At 38.9% G+C, this 22,458-nt stretch overlaps 1 protein-coding gene across 16 annotated transcripts in view; it reads left to right on the top strand.

Moving 5' to 3' along the window:
• CHL1 (cell adhesion molecule L1 like) overlaps window positions 1-22,185 on the top strand; it is a 194,568-nt gene extending 172,383 nt beyond the window's left edge. For 6 of the 16 annotated variants that reach the window (XM_043551564.1, XM_037904189.2, XM_037904185.2 and 3 more), the window contains 5 exons: window positions 8,031-8,192; window positions 8,904-9,035; window positions 11,564-11,636; window positions 12,326-12,337; window positions 15,658-22,185. In XM_043551564.1, the coding sequence (XP_043407499.1) occupies window positions 8,031-8,192; window positions 8,904-9,035; window positions 11,564-11,636; window positions 12,326-12,337; window positions 15,658-15,874 (596 nt within the window). In that variant the 3' untranslated portion in view covers window positions 15,875-22,185. Of the gene's footprint in view, window positions 1-8,030; window positions 8,193-8,903; window positions 9,036-11,563; window positions 11,637-11,749; window positions 11,829-12,325; window positions 12,338-15,657 lie in introns of all 16 variants that reach the window. The other 10 variants (XM_043551568.1, XM_043551570.1, XM_043551566.1 and 7 more) reach the window with 7 other exon arrangements.
• The last annotated feature ends 273 nt before the right edge of the window (window positions 22,186-22,458 follow it).

Here is a 22,458-nt window from a genome sequence, read left to right on the forward strand (position 1 = left end):
ATGTTTTCTTTCTTTTCTTTCAAAAGATTTTGTTGGCAATGGCAGCAAGGGATTCTACTGAAAGTCAGAGTGGCAGATTGCACATCAAATAGAACAGCATAATCTCTGTAAATTCTAAGGGTCCTAATCTGCTGTTACTTTTGTGCCCTATTACACAAATTTTTCAAGTAATCTAAAGGAGAGCCACCTGATAGTACCAATGTCCATCCTTAGATACAACTCTCCTGCTTACATTGAAATCCCAAAGGAGTTTTTTGTAATTATCTGAAGGCTAAATTTGGTCCAGGCTCATTTAAAGTGTGCAAAATCTGTGCCATCTGGCTGAGGAAATCACACACATTTCTGTGACTTTCTCATTTTTTTGAGGTGAGGAACGGCGGGCACGCAAAATACAAAAAGGATGATAAAATGTGTAACTGTCTCAGTTAAACAAGTTACACAGTCTCTCAAAAATGGAGTGTTTTCAAAAGTCAAGGCATATTAAAGTTGCCCAGATTTAAAGTGGCAGATTGAAAGTGTGGTTCTACTGTGGAAAGAGACTCTATAAAATAACATTATCGGCTCTGGTTTTTATTTTGTCTCTGTGATTCCCATATTCAATGTGCTCCATTTTTAAAGAAAAATGATCTACCTCCCTTATCTATTTTAGGGCTTCTATAGCTCCCATTACTCTAGTATATCCAGCTGTCACAGGCTGTCTGGGTGGGTTGTGCATATGTATTCAGTCATGTTTGGCGCCTAGCATATTTGACCTGACTTTATAATAGCTATATTAAAGTAAATACTCATTTGTTTTCCATTATAGCTGAAGATTATTGAATTCATGCATTTTAACCTCAGGGGAGTAGGTTGTGCAGGTTGTCCTGTAAAGAGTGGCAGGTCCCAAAGCTGCTTCATACCACAGTTCCATGGTGGACTTCTGCATCACAGCACATGGGGAAGTGGGAAATGAACAGGCTGGGCTAGGGGCAGGAAAATCTTCCGTGTTTTCACTCAATGGGCTAGAGCAGCTTTCTGCAGTCATTGCATGTCCTGGTGTGGAGAGAATTCCCCATCAGCCCAGAGCCTTGCTTGAGTCGGAAGGAGCCAGTTCTCCATAGTTCCTTTAAAATGTGGTTCTCCTCTGCAATGTGTGTGTGTAGGGTCAAATCCAGTACTATTAACCAATGGTCTATAACAGGGGTGGGCAAACTATGGCCCGCGGGACCCTCCTGCCTGGCCCCTGAGTTCCTGGCCGGGGAGGCTAGGTCCCAGCCCCCTCCTCCGCAGCCTCACCTCGCCACGCCGCCGGCGCCATGCTCTGGGCGGCAGGGTGAGCTCCTGGGGCAGTGCAGCTCCACAGCCCGGCCAGCCACCAGTGCTCCAGGGAGCGTGGTTACAGGGCGGGGAGTTCGGCTGGGGAGTGTGTGGACAGGGGTTGGGGTGGTCAGAGGGCGGGGAACAGGGGGGGTGAATGGGAGTAGGGGTCCTGGGGGGGCAGTCAGGAAGGAGGGGGGGTTGGATGGGGTGGCAGGGGGTAGTCAAGGGTGGGGGTTCCGGGGGTAGTCAGTGAGAAGGGGTGGTTGGATAGGGCAGTCGTCCTGGGGGGGGAGTCAGGAATGAGAGGAGGGGTTGGATGGGGCGGCGGAGGTCTGGGGGCGGTCAGGGGACAGGGAGCGGGGGGGTGTAGATGGGCAGGAGTCCCGGGGGACTGTCAGGTAACAGAGGGAGTTGGATGGGGCAGGACCCCTGTGGGGGGGTACGGATAGGAGGTGGGGGCCAGGCCACAATCCCCTCCCCTATCCGGCCCTCCATACAATTTCTGAAACCCGATGCAGCCCTCAGGCCAAGAAGTTTGCTTGCCCCTGGTCTGTAAGGAGCAGGTCCCAAAGGTAATCCCCCAGGCCTAGCCTGCATGTCACTACCCTAACGCCAACAGCACTAATAACTAAATCCAGTATGTAATAAGCAGTCATTAGAGGGGAAGATTTCTTAAATCAGCATTCTAATGGAAGTGAATATTTAGTGGCAAAACCCAGCTGAGATGCTGAGGCAGAGGTGGTTGAGAAAACACTGTGCAGAACTTGTGCCTACTGAGTTGCATGGAAAAGTCATGGGGAACCACAGGGAACACTCCATTTGCACAGAAGCTCAGATTAAGGCCTTTCATTACTAGAAAAAGATGACTCACAGTCGCACTTGAAATGAATCCTTTTTGGGTTACCGTGGGTTCTCGAGTTTCTTTTTCAGTCACCTAGAGAAATTATTATTCAGTCAGTCAACATAGAGTTAGAGGGGTTTGTTTTGTGGGGGAGGAGGGGCCGGGGGGGGCAAGGTGGGAGGGAGGTTAGATGTAGAACAGGGATAATTTTGATTAGAGAATTTTTACTAATGGTGGAAATGACTGCCGCTCTGTAACATTTGCATTACATTGCAAAATAAATTTTAAAAAAATAAAGTTTCAAAGTTAAATTATATTTTCAGTTTGATGTTAAAATGAATGACTGGAGATTAGCAAATTGTTATTAAGGATCAGCAGTTTTTCCCCTGCTGTGAGAATTATGAACCCTGGAATTTATAGCTTTAACGTTGTTTAGCTTTTAGCCTTTTTTTGTATCTTTAGAGAGAGCTGATTAAATATTATGGGCTTATCTCAGGCTTAACTCCATGAAAGAATGTGTGCTGTCTCTGTTTAGAAAATGATTATTACTTCTACCTTTTTTATTCAGGTAGCATTTCTTAAACTGCCCCCAAAACATTGACATAAGAAAACCTGATGATCAATATTGCTATACGTGTAGTTAGCCACCTGAAATGATATACAACATAACATTAATATATATTTTAAATGGAAAGAGAAACTCCTAAAAAAAAAAATAGAACTAAATCCTCCTCTGATATATTGTCATCTGACTCAACAATCTTTGTTGCCAAATTTCATACTATCCAGAGCTACCAGTGAGTTGCAGCATTGACAAAATACAGAATTATGTATGTTACAATGATTACTGTACATACAAAAATCCAAGTGTTAATGAAAAATCCACGCATATGAAACAGTAACTATCACTAGAATTTTCAAAGGAGCCTACGGAAGTTACATGTTCCAATCTCATTACATGTTCCAACCCCTCAGACAGAGACAAACACCTACAAGATCTCTATCAAGCGTTCTTACAACTACAATACCCACCTGCTGAAGTGAAGAAACAGATTGACAGAGCCAGAAGAGTACCCAGAAGTCACCTACTACAGGACAAGCCCAACAAAGAAAATAACAGAACGCCACTAGCCATCACCTTCAGCCCCCAACTAAAACCTCTCCAATGCATCATCAAGGATCTACAACCTATCCTGAAGGATGACCCATCACTCTCACAGATCTTGGGAGACAGGCCAGTCCTTGCTTACAGACAGCCCCCCCAACCTGAAGCAAATACTCACCAGCAACAACACACCACACAACAGAACCACTAACCCAGGAACCTATCCTTGCAACAAAGCCCGTTGCCAACTGTGTCCACATATCTATTCAGGGGACACCATCATAGGGCCTAATCACATCAGCCACACTATCAGAGGCTCCTTCACCTGCACATCTACCAATGTGATCTATGCCATCATGTGCCAGCAACGCCCCTCTGCCATGTACACTGAGCAAACTGGACAGTCTCTACGTAAAAGAATAAATGGACGCAAATCAGACGTCAAGAAAAAAACCAGTCGGAGAACACTTCAATCTCTGTGGTCACTTGATTACAGACCTAAAAGTGGCAATTCTTCAACAAAAAAACTTCAAAAACAGACTCCAACGAGAGACTGCTGAATTGGAATTAATTTGCAAACTGGATACAATTAACTTAGGCTTGAATAAAGACTGGGAGTGGATGTGTCATTACACAAAGTAAAACTATTTCCCCATGTTTATTCTCTCCTCCTTCCAACCCGCTGTTCCTCAGAAGTTCTTGTCAACTGCTGGAAATGGCCCACCTTGATTATCACTACAAAAGCTTCCCCCCCCCCCCCCCCCCGCTCTCCTGCTGGTAATAGCTCACCTTACCTAATCATTCTCGCTACAGTGTGTATGGTAACACCCATTGTTTCATGTTCTCTGTGTATATAAATGTCCCCACTGTATTTTCCACTGAATGCTTCCGATGAAGTGAGCTGTAGCTCACGAAAGCTTATGCTCAAATAAATTGGTTAGTCTCTAATGTGCCACAAGTCCTCCTTTTCTTTTTGTGGATACAGACTAACATGGCTGCTACTCTGAAACCTGTCATTATAATTCAGTGACAGTTGGGCACCTACTTCCCTTGGGCTTCATTTAATATCCCAGCCTTAGAATACTAACCTTTATGACGTCTCTCAAGATCATGATAGTAGCCTCTCATAACAAAGGTATGATCCAACTCAATTCTCTTTTGCCACCCAACATTCTGACAGACTAAAAACACAGTTTTCTTAGCCGTATAGAATAACATCCTAATGGAACTATTTCTTGAACTATGACCAACTGATTGACCGGCCTCCACCACTACCGCATCATTTATACGACTCCTCAGGCAGCCTTCTGCCCTCTCAAGCCACACTGCTGATCTGCACATGTACTGGGAGCAACTCTGCAAGCCCTGGTGTACATACGAACTTTTCCTGAACCAGGGCACTGGTGATCACCGACTGCTATTCTGAGCATCACAAGTATTACCTACTGAATCCTTTCTATAGTTAAATACAGTCACACCTATCCCACCTGTTACAGCCAGTAAAACTGTGGCCAGGAGCAAAAGGTAAACAGAAATGGTGGTAAGAGAAAATGAGCTAGCCTCTCTTCTGTGCTTTGTCCAAAAGTTCAACAACCCAAAAGTCAAGGTGGATGGTCTAGGTGTCAAGATAAGCAGGATGGCCTACTAATTTTCATCTAATGGATTCTAAGGATGTGAGGGTAATTGTAAATTACCAGTAAAAAAAGATCCCTCCCAATCAGCACAAACTACCTCGTGAAATACAAAAGCCCAGAAGGTAGAGTGTAATTATGATGCATATTTATAAGCTTTTAATAGCCATTCAGTGGAGGAAAACTGATGAAAGTGTAGTTTAACTTTCCATTTATTCCAGGCAGATATATTTAGACAGGTGCTGTTATAAATTAAAATATTACTTACAATTATAATTCAACTGTAAGATTGCCAATCTTTGTTTTTTAATAAGTGAGTTTCATAACAGATGTGCTAACTTTCGGAGAACTAGCACTATAGTACATCTTTAGGGGAGGTTTATCTTGTTTTCCCATTATTCCATAGGCTTCAATTAAAAAAAAAAAGTATGTTCCATTGTTCTCATAAATCTCTAAACCCAATAGGAATATTGTAAAATTGCAGTTCAGTGTTTAATGTTCATGTGAATCCCATGATATGGCTGATAAATAGTCATGGGAAGATGGCAAATGCTGGTGGTATATATATTATTAAAGCTTAAATATATTACTAAAGCTTATTTCCTGTATTGTAGATTAAAAACCTATCCTAACTGCTTTCAGTTTTCTGAAGCTAATTTCTGCTGTGCACTGACCTTTCAGTATATTGAGTAAACATTTCCTTACCAGTACGTCTTTGTTTTCCCCCCTTCAGGATTCTAAACTATTTTTTCTATTCCCTCTACCAACCCTTCCCCAGTTACCCATTATTTCTTTTCTATGGGTATTGTACAGTGTTTAGTTTTATAATGCCAACCAGATTTACATGGAAAGAAATCACACACACACACAATCTCCACTCGACTCCTATCTTACAGTTTAGGATACAGAAAATCCTTTATACAACATTGTGGTGCCAACTATCAAAAGTCCTGCACAACTCATGGTGTAAAACTTTGTTCCCAATCAGGCAAAACCCCCAATCCCTGATCCCGCAGAGCACTTAAGCACATAGAATCATAGAATACCAGGGTCGGAAGGGACCTCAGGAGATCATCTAGTCCAATGCCCTGCTCAAAGCAGGACCAATCCCCAATTTTTGCCCCAGATCCCTAAATGGCCCCCTCAAGGATTGAACTCACTTAACTTTAAATAAATGAGTCATGGCATTAAAAAAATTGACTTCAAGGGACAACTCACATGTTTAAAATTAAGGGCAAATGTAAGTGCTTTGCTGGCTTACGATCTCAGTGTGTAGAGCTACAAGATCAGACCTATGCTGCATACAGACTGGAAAATGTGACTACTTTGTCTGGCTGACATCTTTAAGTGTTCTATGGCGTTTATTGACCAACAGGATTAAAGTTCATATAGCAGAGCTTTATTTCTTTTTACTTTATGGGTAGCTTTTTTTATGAAACACATTGTTCTGACATCCTGATTTTACAAAATGTAATTAAAATGCACCTGTAATGCCTTGTTGCTGAATTTGCAGTTTGATTAAAAATTATACCTCAGCTTCATGTAGTTCATTTTGTAAAACGTACCTCTAGATGGATTAAGTTATGCTAATACACTGTGCTTCACCATCCGCATTATTCTAATTGAACATGTTCTGTCTGATTCCCAGTGGTCTACTAATTTAGCTACTTATTGTAATATATGTATACTTGCCTTGGAAAATGTTTTATGTACAGCTCCTTTAACCATGTCTATTCCACTCTTAATCTCTTTTTTTCTTTTCCTTCAGCTATCAAGAAGGGCTAATCACTCAAAGCTTTTTTGTTTGCTTGCTTACCAGTTTCAATAGTAATCAGCATTGCTTTACTGTCCGTGTTATAAGCGCAAATTGATCGAGCCGTTTTTGAGCTATGCTGTATGTATGAGTAACCATAAGATCCCTTTCATGAGTTAACTTTAGAATGTTCACCAGATAAATTAAGCAAATGAAGACACTGAACAGAAGTAAAAAGGCATATGTTTTAATGCTTTCCTCCAAACTTTAGTGTCTAATACTAGACCTGGGCACCGTTCAGTCTGAGGCCTGATTTGAAAGCCCATTGACATCAATGATTCTTAGCCTTTCTATAGACTGTAATGGACTTTGGATCAGGCCCTAAATGTGGGTGCTGTTTTATATTCCTTGTGTAATTTTTAGCAAAAGTTACTGTTTAAAATCCTGAAAGAGAGGAACAGTTATGATTCATTCGTATGATTTATACTACACTGTATCCAGGATGAGGGCAAATCCTGCTATCTTCACTGCAGTGAATAACAGTTGCTTCCTTTTGCAATTAGCATGAAATACTTTTTTTAAAAAAACATACATAATAAATCACTTACCCTACAGTCCTGGATTCAGGTAAAACATCTGTTCACGTCAAGGAGAGTCTTGAAAGCAAAAGGAGTGCAAGACTGACTTTGTTTGAAAACCATAGAAAAAAATTGATTGCAAATACTTTTCATATAAATAAATATCAGTTGGAACATGTAAAGATTGTAATGAAAATCCATTTGAAAGAAAACTTCAGGTATACCTAAAAGAGAGCTTTGCTTATAGCTTCAGTACAAATGTGAAATAAATGGGGACAAGGAGATTTATTGCCTAAGGAAAATTTGAGTATAAATCCCAGTGTAATTGTTCCTATGAGAGATGTAATATTATTTCAGGATAATATGGGCCTCAGTCCTGTCCCATTTACTTCAGTTCAATGGAAGATGGATCAAGCCACAGATTGTGTAAATAAACCCAGGCCATATTCAGGTTTTTTTTTTTTTTTTAATTAAGCATTCATTAGTTAAAGCAGATCTATAGTCCTATATGTCCTTCCTTCAATATTTACTTTCATCCTGCAAATTTAAAACAAGCCCTTCATAAATCTCAGGATTATTTCAGTTTGACACTGATTTTATCCTGCAGAATATCAAAGAGCAAATACAGAAAATGCTTTTCTACTTTATTTTCTTGTCTACCTTAAAAAATAAGATAAACTATCCAAAGGCAAATGTTAAACATATCCATGTATGCTGTTTTATTATCACTTGTTATTTAAATCATTTGTAACTGTGCATTTCAGAGTCCTGCTATTGAATTAATAGAATTAATCAATGTGACTTGACTGTGTACATTTCATAGGTAAAGGGATCGGGAAGATTTCAGAAGCAGTAAATCCCACCCAAAAGTTTCACCCCATTGAGGCACTTGAGCCTGGTACTGAATATACAGTTCGTCTAGTGACTAAGAATTGGGTTGATAACAATAGCATTTTTGAAGATGTAATTGAGACGAGGGAGAGAGGTGAGAAATGAAACTGTTTAGGGTGATAAATCCATTGTGATAAAACAAGATTATTTTTAATATTTCAAGAAATACTGACATTACATATTATGTTGTGCAATGAAAGTGTAACAGTTAAATAATGAAATCTTAGCCTCTTCTTGCCATTTACTTCAATAGGAACACGAATGAGTCCATCATTTTTCAATTCAGCCTTGTATTTTGTCTTCCCAGTAGTAAATAATGACACGTAAATAATTTCCAATACATATTATTTACAGGTTTTAGCTACTATGCCATTTTAATAGGGTAGGTGCTGTTACGTTTTATGTCTTCAGTGTAACTAGCTGAGCAGTTTGCATGTACCCTAAACACTTTTAACACTATTTCTGTCGCAAAACTGCTTGCATGAGAGGCTATCAATTTTCTATCCAACTTTCCTATTTGGCATTAATCCTCTGAATCAAATGCTCCTTTGGAATTACTTATGTATATTATGTTGCGGACACTTTATTTACTTAAATGTGAACATTATTCCTCAGACCTATTATTTCTGTCCTGTATTTTTTCGTTTTTACATTGAAAATGTTAGACTGAAATCAGTAAAGCAGCAAATAGCGATAGTTTGCTGTGAGTCAGGTTTAGTTCAGAAAATATTAAATGGTGGGGTTTTTGGTTAGGATGGTCTATTTTCCTCTTGTTAAATGTTTTTACTTCTCTCCTTTTACAAAGCTTATGCTGGCATCTATGAGGGAATTTCCACCCAAGGCTGGTTTATTGGACTGATGTGTGCCATCGCTTTGCTTACCTTATTGCTGCTAACTATGTGCTTTGTCAAAAGAAATAAAGGAGGAAAATACTCAGGTAAATGACGTCCTTTTTGAGATATGTATATAATAGCAGTCCTTCTTCACACCAATAACTTCTTATTTAAGTGGAAATGCCTCAATATTTTGCCTTCGGTCCCCTAAAGGTTGGACTTATACCAACTGAAATACAAAATTTGTATTTGTGACTTTTAATAAATATAACATTGAGTGAATTTAAATAAACATTATACTCAGCTGATGAGATTCTGTGCTCCATTTGTAAGAGGTGCAGCACAGAACACTCACCCAGAGGAGGAGGCACTATGATGGCTTTAAGCCACCTTTGAACCTTCCTGATCCTGGGCTGCTCCGGGACTCCTCGGTGTAATTGAGACAGCCATGGGGGCCTGTGTAAGTTACAACATCCTCCCCCTGTTGCTTTGTGTGCTGCTGCACTGCTCAGAATCTCCATGGGGCTGTGATACAGCCCCACTCCTAGTTCTGCTCCCAGAATGCTCCATGGCTTGTGAGGGGTCATGAGGAGGCATACTTATGGCTGCTCTCTGTACTTCCAGTGTAACACCGACAGACCCCGGATGTTGGTGGGCGGGATCAAACCTGGAACCTCTGGAGCTAAATGCATGAGCCTTCACTGCATGAGCTAAAAGCCACATGGCTCTTAGCTAAGGTTGTAGAGCAGACTCATTAATCTCTCTCTAAGTGGTCTTGGTGCCACTAGCAATCTTGTCACTGGTTAACATCTGCTTATGCCCCAGAGCGACCCTACGGGTTTCATTGTTTTCATTAGTGAGGGTATTTTACATGTGATTCAGGAAGCAACTTCTAACAGGGCAGGTTTAGGCCCTGATCCTGTATCACTAAAGTGAGTAGGGACACCAAGTTGATCATCATATTGATAGACGGTCATTTTTCATTCAAGGTCTCACACATGGAAATTTTAAAATTATGCCCTGGCAGGTCCACCCAGTAGTCAGTGATTTGATATGAATTGTAACTTCTTAAATGTCCTCTGACTAGATCTAGTCATTGCATTACTTGGGTTGTTTGAGCTGTGCAATTAGAAATCTCTGTTCTATTTTTCCCCAGATTTTGTATTCCAAATTAAAAAATGGGAATATTAGATATACGATAAGAGCTATGGAAGTGAAAAGTAAAGGCTGTGGGAGTTTGGTAGTATTAGACCGGTGGTGGGCAACCTGCGGCCCGCGGGCCACATGTGGCCCATCAGGGTAATCTGATTGCCGGCTGCGAGACATTGTGCTGGCGTTGACCATCCGCAGGCACCACCACGCGCAGCTCCCAGTGGCCACGGTTCACCGTTCCCAGCCATTGGGAGCTGCGGAAGCGGCGGCTTACCCTGATGTGCTGCATGCGGCCCATGGGCCACAGTTTGCCCACCACTGTATTAGACACTACAATAATTTTCATTATACCTACAGGCTATAATGTTAAAATGCTACATATTGCCCCTTACTCAGGTAGGGTTACAATCCAGCCCTATATGTTATTGTTTCACAGTAGTTGTGCTAATATGTTTTTTATTTCATTGAGCACTATACAAACACAGGGGGCCATGCTAGGGGATCCAGTTGCAGAACTGGGACCCTAACTTGTACACACAGGGCCAGATTTTTATAAAGGTACTTAAGGTGCCTAATTCCCATTGATTTCAGTGGGGGTTTGGGACCAACATTTCTTAAAAGATCTTGTCCATATTCACTAGAGCTGCATGTGTTTATTGGACTAAAGTCTTCTAATTTGCCTTTTTTTGGCATGTGCAGTTACCTATTTTATATACCCAGTTACAATAATTGTGTTCCCACAACGTTTTTTTTCCCTAAATCTAATCACAATTAAACTAGCTAGGATAAAAGTAATAGTGGCTGTAGTACACGTTGATCATCAGCAGAAATCAGAAAGAAATTTCCCACATGGTACTGCATAATTAGGTTTGTAAACAAATTACATGGATTTACATAGGGTGACCAGACAGCAAGTATGAAAAATCGGAATGGGGGTGGGGGGTAATAGGGCTCTATATAAGAAAAAGCCCCAAATATCGGGACTGTCCCTATAAAATCAGGACATCTGGTCACCCTAATTTTACACCTTCCTTGGAAACATCCTGAATTACCAACTGATAGAGGCAGGATACTTGACTAAATGCACCTGTAAATCTTTTTTTCCAGCATGGCAATTTTTAAATTCATATTCCAACTAAATAGTATTATAATGACATATACATTATGGTTCCAGATATAGCCTGAATTACACAGGAAAGAAATGTGTCTTAGTAAAAGAAATTGTAGGGGCTGCATTTTCAAAGCAGTATACAAGGATTTAGCTGCAAAACTCTGACTAGGGTCCTTGGGAATTAGGCAGCTACCCCATTCTACACCTCTTGAAAACATACTCCTCTGTGCAATGCAAAACACTTAACTAAATTTGTTGCCCCCCAGCTGTAGATAATGATTGATAGTTTTCCCATAGAATCTGCCAAAAATAAAAATGATACATGAAACAGCATGGTGAACAGATCTATTCTTTCTTTTATTTGTACAGTGAAAGAAAAAGAGGATTTGCATCCAGATCCTGAAGCTCAATCAATTAAAGATGAGATCTTTGGGGAATATAGGTAAATATGATCTACTACATCAAATGTTTTTTTTCCCCCAATATCTTCACAAGTATTTATTTAATGTGTTTTTATTATAGCATGCAAGTAACACTATTTTTTCATTTTCAAAGCAAACCCCATGGGAGTGGATGATAATATGAATGTAAAGATATATCCAGAACACTTTAATCCACCCAAGTTATGATATAGGTAATTTTTGATGGAGTAGCCCTATTTTTCCATCTGTTTCTTATTTAGCACCTTTTATATATATTGTTATATAATGTTTATATTGGGCCTAATCCAAAATCCATTGAAGTCAATGGAAAGACTCTCATTGATTCCAATGGGTTTTGATTGGGCCCTTAGTAACATGGGGGTTGTTCATTCTGCAAAAGAAGAGAGAAAAATTAAAAAGACAGAAAATGGCAAATAAATATCAGTACAGTAGTTTCTGTATAAGAAGTAAAATAGTTACACTTGGCTGCATTCAAGACTAATGAGGCTAATTAATTACATTATATATTTACATTACATATGAAAATACATCGTGGTATGAGCCATATTTGAATACTGGTTAACTAGCTTTTAAAACACAAACGTTGCTGGCTAAATCCGGTATGTATACTAGATTATTTACCAAGGATAAGGTTTTTTCATGCATAATTTCATCTTTATTTAATTTTTAATGCCTTCTAATGGGACAGATATTTAGAAAGGTAAGAATGTCATGAGGTTAGTAATTTTCACCCCCAACTCCAGCCTGTATTTTCTAGAAATACAAATACTGTATATGGTAAAATGAGCAAGAAATATTTTGTATATTGATTATGAAGAAACAAATTTGGGGGCCAGTTACTGACATCCTTATTCAGTCAACATTACTAATAACTTCAGTAATAGTTTAAGTGAGGATGGCGGAATTGAACTTTTATGTTACTAGCTTAGAAACCCAATCTTGGGCCCAACAATTTGGAAGATTTTTGTAGCATCTACATCTACTTTCCATTTTTCTTTGGTTATTTCTTTTCATGATAGATGAAAACATACTTGAGATATTTTTATATCTCCTGATTCTAATGACCTTCAGTCCCACTGAAGTCAATAGAGTGGGACAGATTAATGTAAACTAACAGGCCAGTATCTTTTGACCAGCCAACAAAATAGCAGGTGATCCTATGGCAGTGTGAGCACCTCCTATGAGGTGCTGACCAATTTCAACTCCCCCTGAAGTCAATTGCAGTCAAAAGTGCTGATCACAATTTGGAGGAGATGCTTAAGACTTCAAAGCGCTGGTCTGAGAGGGGCAAATGTGTGGTCTAATGCCTATCCTGAATATCTGGTCTTGGAACAGTCCAATGTATGACAGTCTCTCTATACCATTTATACGGAGCAAGAGTGAGAAGACAGCTGGGTTGTTAAGGCTGCCTGGGCTCCTAGAGCTGCAGTGTGAGGGGGTAGCCAGCAGACAGTGCCATTGCATTCACATCTTGAGAGGTCGTGTGGTGAAGTTGTGCACAAGTTACTCAATTTTTATGTGCAACTACAGTAAGTTGCATTAATTTGTTGGTTCTCCTGAAATCACTTTAATAGAACCATCTAATTGGATTCTCTCAGTCTCGACCATTTTCTGTTTGGATATATACGTAAGATGATTTACTTCAGATCATCATTGGCCATGAGCATCTTTCTGGGAGACATAGATATCCTAGAGATACACATGGCTGGACTCTGCTGTCACCTTCTTCATTGTAAAGCCAATGGAACTCCACTGATTTCAGTGGCGTTACTAGGCATACATTGGCATAAATGAGAGCAGGAATATGGCCCAGAGCAGGAATATGGCCCAGTTGCCTAATATTTTAGGGATTCCAGTTAAACTTGTAACATCATGTCTTTGACTAAAAAATGCTATTGCTTCTTTGCCCATTTTTAGTAATATTACTTATATCTTGTGGCAGTTGGGAAACTTCTGTGACAGTCTTTTTTTAGACCGGAAACGCTGGGCTTTCCAGAATATACAATAACAGGCTCTCATTGCAAGATCTCATGGGATTTCTCATGCCATTTCCACTGGAGTACCTTAGTCAGAAGATACAGTTTCCTTTAGGCTTCACTGTTTCCAACGCATTTTTTCGTAGCAGCCTTACACAGGTCCTCATTGTAAATTGCCTCTTTTGACTCCTTCTTAGTAATTAGGTGTTGTGTCTTCTTTGCTATTTTTGCTCTGCCTAATAAAAAAGGATTTGAATTAATATAGATTAGCATAAATTTGTTCAAAATAACTTTGCCAAATAACACTAGGTGTCTTTTAACACTTCATTGAATCATTCCTTCATATACATATGTAAATTCAGAGTTTGAGGCTGGAGATGTAATGATGTAACCAATGTGCAACTAAGCTGTGATACTGATAGGTTCCACAGAGTTAACTGAAAAATGGAACAGATCCTTTGTGAAAAATGTTGCAGAATAACTTTCCCCTTTGTCACGGAAAAACTAGGATATCTTTCAACCAGCTCTGCTGCAAAGGGAATGGCCCAGAGCTCTGGGCTGCTCAGGGTGTATTTGGCACAAATCCAGAGTCTGGGACCTTTGTGGCTCCCTAATCCTTAGGTAAAAAGAAAAGGAGTACTTGTGGCACCTTAGAGACCACAATTACTCCTTTTCTTTTTGCAAATACAGACTAACACAGCTGCTACTCTAATCCTTAGGTGTAGCTGAAGAGAGCACAGCCTGCCAACACAAGGGTCATTCCAGCAATTAAGGATTAGCCATACATGAGTGTAATCCAGCCACAAACCCTGCATGGGACTGGGGAAGGCTCAATGGTGAATGGTGAATTAAGTGCAAAGCCAGAGCAGCCCAAAACAGATTTGGAGACTCTTCCCAAGTAATTCTAGAGCATATGAAATGATGGGCTCTTTGTACTGAATACAAATGGTATGAAGAAGTGAGGTTTGGACCTGATATTTCAGAGATGAGTCAAGATCATATATTATTACATATATTATGGCATGTGCAGTAACTGCAATTGTATGTACAGATTGGGCACACAGCTGTTTAGGGGCCTACCTGTTTGTGCATATAAATTACCCACTTTATGTAATTCTGTGCCCCTGGATGGGTCTTCAGCACTGAAGTCAAACCTGGCACCTCTGCATCTGAAAGCAAAAGAGATCCAGCTCTCTTACCCAAGGCTGTAGCAGGCTCATCAGCCCCGATAATGTGGCCCAGTTGTCCCTAGACGGGAACAGGGTGCCGCACTGAGTGAATGTGGATTATGACTGTGCAGTTGTGAAATAGATAGACATGCAAAATATATTTTTATTTATTACTCAGAATAAATAAAAGTGCCCACCAGCACCATGCCGATCATTTAAAGTTGCAAAAACCAAAGTGCTCACCCCTTCCACCAAGCAGCAGGACAGAATAAAATACCAATACCCCCAAACATCAGCCTTTACCTCAATCCACCTACTCCACTTCAAAGGCTAGGTGAAAGAAATGGACCCTGCAATGGGCAATACAAATGGCTCTTTGCTTTGTAAAATCAGACTCTTTATGCCTCTCTTCAAGATACAAAATAAGATACAATGATGCATCAGTAGAGCCGGTTTTCAGCTTTTTTGTCTTTTCCCCTTCCTCCTCCCTCCATTTTCAATGGCAAAAGGAGGAAAAGGGACAAAAAAGGAAAAATAAAAACTGTCCGCAGTCCATTCTTTTCAGTAATGTTTGCATTTTTTGGTTTTTGTTTTGTTTTTTGACCTATTCCATTAAATTCAAAATTGCAAAAAATGCAAAATGCAAACAATGCACAGAGCAGGGTGTATTAGCGGCACCACATCCATTGACTTGACTTGGAATCAAGTGAGTAATGTGTTGTGTGCAATGTTTTGAAAATGTATCCCAATCAAAATGTATCTGATTCCCTCTTCCCTCAGTATGTCTGTTTATTTTGACAAAGGAAATGAACGATTGCTTTTGTAACTGTAATACAAAGCTAGATTTTGGGAAGATTTTTTTCTTTATTTCATAGTGACAGCGATGAGAAGCCACTCAAAGGCAGCCTCCAGTCACTTAACGGGGACATTAAAGCTACGGAAAGTGCTGATAGTTTGGTAGATTATGGAGAAGGGGACCAAGGGATGTTTAATGAAGATGGTTCATTTATTGGCGCTTACGCTGGATCTAAGGAAAAAGGATCCGTTGAAAGCACTGGAAGTTCTACAGCAACTTTTCCTCTCCACGCATAAAATATTAACATAAATGATTCATTTCAAATTTCCATATTTATCTTGACTAGTAATCAACTATTACCATAGGTGATCAGAAGTAGATTGCAGAATGAATCAGTCAGAACCCCAACCTCCAGGTAATATGGGAATTAGTCGCTGCTATCAAAACATGACTTTTGAGACTTTTCAGTCCTGATTGTTCAGGTGTTTTCATTCATAAAAACAGGTGAATAATACTTCACATACAATATATACCACTCAGTCTGACCAAAACCATAGCTTCTCAGTGTTACATATGTATATAGATACTTGTTACCCTACATGTTTCTCTATATAACTTTCTATTTCTTGTATGCTTTGTCACTTTGTATAGTCATTTACATCCGGTATTCCCTAATATATAATGACCTTAGCATGGTGGAGGTCAGAAGATAGTGGGGGTGGGAGAAGGGAGATTACTTTAAAAGTTAACAGCAAGAAAAAAATAATTGAAAACACTATAGAAATACATTCCATATATTATTTAATGTTCACGAAGAAAAAGAAAGTCTGTTTAAGTAATTCTAGAATTAGTGGCTAGAGCTGATTGGAATTACTTAGAGACACAGCTTTATCCAAAAGTAATTTGATCTCAAACTTGCTCTCAAAAGAAACCGGTTCCGATCTGGTATCTATATCTTCTCTCCAGTAGCTGTCACTCTTTCCTTAAACAAGTTCAGTTACACTAGTTTTCCTTTGGCAGAGGATAACGAGGCTCATCCCACATCTGTTCGATGTGTCAAGGAAGCAGGATCAGGTCTTTAGACTACTAAAAAGGCCACCTGAATCTGCCACCCAAGATCCTTGAAAGCTGCATTTCTAAGCAACTGTGTTTTGTCTGCCTTCTGTCTGTATATCTGTATGCGAGCATACATTTCAGGAATGCATTGTACATATTATTTACAGTGTTGCTGTAGTGATGTTGGTCCCAGGATACCAGAGATACATGGTGGGTGAGGTAATATCTTTGTTTTGTACCAGTTTCTGTTGGGGAAAGAGACCAACTTTTGAGCTACACAGAATTCTTCAGAAGAAGACGTTGGTCCAATAAAAGACATCCACCTTGTCTCTCTTGTACATATTATGTTAATATTTACATAACTGAAAACACAGACTGGTTTTAATTTGAAGTGAGAAAATGATCCTAGCACGAGTCTGTATTGCTATGTAGAAATAGAGGGACTAGTTGGGTGTGAAACAGTCATATATTAGCTTTTCCTCTTTCTTTTGGATAATACTTAAAAATAATTGTTTCTCTCTCCAAAAAATAAACCCTGAATAATTAGGGATTTTTTTTAAAAAAATATTTTCACATCCTGCATTGTTACTTTTTTAAAAAATGGATTACCCTAGTGTTTCTTTTCTATATGGTTTACTGAATAAGGTTTAAAATTCCCAATGGAGCTGTTCCTTTCTTTGCTACTCATTCCTTTTTATATTTGGTCTCCCAATTATTTTTAAAAGTTTGTTGGGTTTTTTTTTTCTTTTATATTTTGTTAACTTCAGTACAGTGCAAATGTTCCTTGTAGTTCTGTGTTGTTCTTTTTAAATGGTTGTATCTGCATAATTACAATTTAGCCATTGTTAGAAGGAGAAACAAGCTAATTCCTGCAAAATCTTTTATACACGAGTAGTCCTTAGGCAAATAGCTCTGTTGATTTCATTGCAAGTACTTCAGTGGAAATAATAGTGTTTGTAAAGACTACTCCCATGAGTAAGGGTTTGCAGGATCAGACCCAGAATTACAACTTTATGAGCTGCACGATGCACATAGTTAAATAATCATAACACTGGTTTTAATTTTATACAATACCTAAGGGACCAGCTCCCATTCATGTACTTAAATGAAGTGGCTTGAGTTTCAAAAGTTCTCAACAACAGTTGAAAACAATGGTAGCTGTTGGGTGCTGGCCCTAAATCTACCATCTATTTGGAATAAAGGCCAATGGGACTACTTATAGGTGGCTTATAAGAGTATGATATGGTCATAGGTTAAAATAGTTAGCACACTATACTGTATTATTAGCACCTCAGATCCCTAAAATTGGGAGAATTTGACAAATGTCTCACTATTTGTACTGTATATTTTTTTACAGTTAATTCAACTTGATCACTGAAAAGGGACTTGTCAGCTTGGGGGAGCGGGGAAAGGTCTCACACCCAGAGATTCTGGCAGGAAACTGAAACCTTACATCCTGTCCCAAGTCACACAAGGTGACTTTTTTCAGGACTCCAGACAAATTAACCGACAGGATGAGTGTCCACTGAGACAGTGCATTAGAACCTGAAAGTGAAATAAACTGAGAACTGACCAGACTTGTGTTACAATTTTCAATTTGTTGCTAGTCTATTCCTAATCCATTTCACTTTGAGGGAGCTATGCACTAGCACAGGGGAGCAATGTTTGGCTAGCAGAGGAAAGTGTCCTTGCTTTCTCAATTATTTCCACTGAATGTTCTTTTTTTTTTAATTGAAATGTTTTGATTGCCTTGGATTTTGTAAACATGAAATTTAGTCTCTTCATCTTTTCTCTTTCTGCCCTCTAAAGAAACTCTTAATAGGACAGGGAGAGCCCCTAGTTAGCCTTATCCAGCAAGATGGAGTAATAAGTCCCCAACCACCACTGCTCCCATCCACAAATTTACTGGCCTTTCTAGTTTGTTTTTAATGGTCCATTGAGTAGCCAGAGCCTCTCTTCTTCTCCCCTACTGCTGTGCCAACTTCTGTAGGTGGCACAAATCCTCAGAGAGAAATCTGATTGTGGAGGAGGGAAAGGTCCAGACTAGGGTGTTAGAGTGTATTAGGTAAGAGCTCAATTACAGAAATCTGCCTTCTCCTTCGACTCCCCATAGCTACTAAACACTCCTCTGTTCAAAGGGTTTGGACCTCTGATAGGGGCAAACCTTTAGGATTGTGGGCCACTGCCATCTGCAAGTTTGGATGGCTGCTCACACTCACACATTAGGTATGATATGAGCCATTAAAAGTCAGCAAAGGTATGCATTTTTCTTGCACTTACAGGATGTTCGGTTTAAGTGGAGTCATTGTCCCAGAAACATCTATGTTAAACAGACACAAATTTCAGACCACATTAGTGGGACAGCCTCTTATCAAATAATGAATAAGCATCCTGTGCTATGACTTGCTCATTTGTAGCTTAAAGTTGCTGACGACATTCCTGTGATGTGCTATTCATCTGTGTCGGTATGAGTACTTTTTCTATTTTTTTTTTATTCAGTCTCTTAAATCTTAATGTTCGTGATTCATTACTCCTCAGGGCCTAAAAATCACACTGTGACAAAAAGATGTGCAATGAAATTTTTTTAAACATGCACTGACTTTTTAGGATTCTGCCCAATGAATATTAAACAAACGTCTGAAATTCCCAGAGATTCTTGTGTCTGTCTAGCTCCATTCTCTTTCTTGAGTAATTCTTTTTCAGCAGGGATTTTTTTAGGCACCACTATATCTACTTTATATCCTGGAATGTGGAGAAGATTAAAATATGCTTCCAAAAGAGATGTCATTTTAAAAACAAAACAGCAAAACAGTTTATACTTTTGGAGCCAATTTTTCCTTTCATTCAAAGCAGGCCAGTTCCATTCATTTCAAAGGGGTTTGGTGTAAAGAAGGGGCCATTTTGACACTTATGTTGCATTTAAAGTATTAGCACCATAAATGTGGTACCACAATTAAGAGAACAGGTATTTCTGATATTTTTCAGAAGTGCTTGAAATCCTCTTAATCAAATAACATTTTGGAAATCTGTAATGATTTTTCATTTAATTTGTTACATACAAAAAACTCCTCCTATATTAAAACTGCATACACTGAATGAGACAGGGGTCTTATGAAAAAAAAGCCATGTGATCATGTAGTATATCTCATAATACATACACACATGAAAGCTGAGTTAAGGTTGCATATGAAACCTTAATTCTGGCCTTTCCTAAATTTTCTGATTTGGACTTTACAACTGTAACTAATATTTTTAAACATAGATTTTTGTCTGTAATTTCTTAGGTTTCTTTTAAAGGAAAAAGTAAAAACAAATTTTAATTATATGCAACAGCTCCCCCTATCATACATCATCAGTCAGTTTGAATCCTAAACCTCCAGCACAGCTTGAGGACTTAATTGCAATAACCATTTTAGTTAGCAGTAAGAGAAAACTGATATTCCATAGACAGGTGTGACTAGGTTACTGGAGTCACGGGCTGGGTCTAAGGAAAATGAAGAGATTACTATGAGAGTGGAACAGCTCTCCTCTTTTCAACCTTCTGGAGGTGAGGGAAGCTCCTTCCCCATGTGGTACTCCTGGGGGAAGCAGAGGGAAGGGGTTTTAGAAAGGAGAAAAGCTTGGCTCTCTCTCCCCTCACTCCTGTTCTGTCTGTTGCTGCTTTGATAGTGGCATGGTATCAAGCTCAGATTAGAGTTAATTCTATTATTATTTTGGCATGCTGCCAACATTTTACTGGCAGCACAAGTCACAGAAGGGTAAAGGTGATTTTCAGAAGCTTATATCTCAGCCACACCTGAATGGAATTTCATCTGACAAAGAAAAGGCACTTCTCTGGTTCCAGGGATTTCTCCCTGATCAATTTCAAAGGCCCACTTTAAACAATGGAGGTGATAGAGCTACTCAAAGAAAAGGTTGCAAAAATCTTTTATAATGAAAAGTCTTAGGTAAGCAAAATACAGGGGATTACTCCTCCCTGGTAATAAGGACCAAACGCTTTACTCATGTTGGATAATCCTAGCCTCCACTAGTATTCCCATTTACTTTAATACTACATACTCATGGAGTATGGCCTATTCAACATGGGTAAGGGCATTAGAATCTGGCCCTCATATATCAGAGCATTACATTTTAAAATATGCACAAGCCACCCAAGAAAGAAAGCTTGCATAATATTGTATTCTTCGGAATGGCCTCCATCTCCAGTTTAGTCTCTGGTGGTGTTTGTGAGCTCAAGGGCACAAAGTTCAAAGGAGTTTATGCATTTTAAAAACCGTATTTCCATCTCTGTGCATTCTCCCATTTACATCAGTGGGATTCCCCAGGAGGCTTTGATACTGGATTCCAATACAGGATAAGTGTCTTGGCCATGTATCTGCTTCCAATTAAGACAATAGACAAGTTATTTTCCCCTATGAATAAATCAATATATATATATTGGAACATAGACTACAGGATTGGAAGGGACCTCCTGGGTCATGGAGTTCAGTTCAGCAACCCCATCATATAACTCCATTAATAAATTTATTAAAATTACAATGGTTAGGTTGTTTAGTATATATAATTAATAAGAAATTATATCTTCTGTAGGTCAGCTTTCAACATGATGCAGTGGTTCAATGATTTGTCACTTTGTTTTGGCCTGATCATACAAACTCTTATGGGTACCCCTTATTCAGATGAGTACTCCCATGGAGCTAATGGGACAAACCATATGAGCCAATGATTCTCGTGTAAATAAAAGTTTGCAGGATCAGAATTTTTCCCCCAAGTGAATTAAATAAAAATGAGCAGGTTGCATCTTTCCAGGCTTTTGACAATAATTTTACACGTAGCTTTGGAAAACAATGTTAGGTAATTGGGTACTTTTATTCTAAGCCTTGTATACATCTGAAGAGGCATTTCACTGTAATTTCAATCATGCAGTCATAGTTACACAAATAAAAAGGATATTTAGACATGCTGTTTATAGTGTATCTCAATTATTTTAAATAACAACCATGTAAGGAGAGAGAAATTGAAGGGAAATCATTGTTAGGGCTTGCTGGCAGAAATTCCATTAACTTGACAAAAGATCATGCCCTCAAAAGCATCTTTTTTTAATGTTTAGTGTTTCCGAATAAAGTATATACATAATGTTTGCCATTTGATCTCCTGACTATTGGTACATGTTTACACTTCAGCACCATATCTTTCATGTAAAAGTTTTGACTATCAGATCAAGCTTTGTTATCTGCAGTAATTCAGTTTTCATGCAGGAACCAATATATGGGTATGAGCCAAAGCATACTGTATTTTTTATTTTACACAAGATATTTTGTTACTTCATGTAAAAAGATCAAGACAAATGTGGTACTAAGTTCACACCATTCTTTTTTTACTAGATGAATGTTAATGTAAATTTATTAAGGTTTAGAAAAATGTGTTTGTACTGTAGTTGCTGTTTGTATCATGCCTATGTACATGTATGGTTTTAAAAGATATTTTCATTATACATGGAATTCAACTTTGCTAATAAAAGTTTGACTTGATGTATTCTTCAAATGCCTAACTTGTGATCAGCACATTTATTTTTTTTGCTCATGTTTTTTTGTCAGGAATTTTGTTTTGATTTTAAATTAAGGCCAGATCCTCAGCTGGTGTAAAGTGGTGTAGTTTTATTGGCTTCAGAGGAGCAAATATACTAGCTGAGGATCAGGCCCTAAAAAATCTATTGAATTTACACATTTGAACATATGCATGCAAGCCAGGGAAAACAATGCATGTCTCAACAAGAGGCAAATTCAAAGTCATAACTGTGCCTTACTTCTATTGTACATAGTAG

The sequence above is a fragment of the Chelonia mydas genome, chromosome 7 (assembly GCF_015237465.2).
Source record: "Chelonia mydas isolate rCheMyd1 chromosome 7, rCheMyd1.pri.v2, whole genome shotgun sequence".
In the NCBI taxonomy this organism is placed as follows: Eukaryota; Metazoa; Chordata; order Testudines; family Cheloniidae; genus Chelonia; species Chelonia mydas.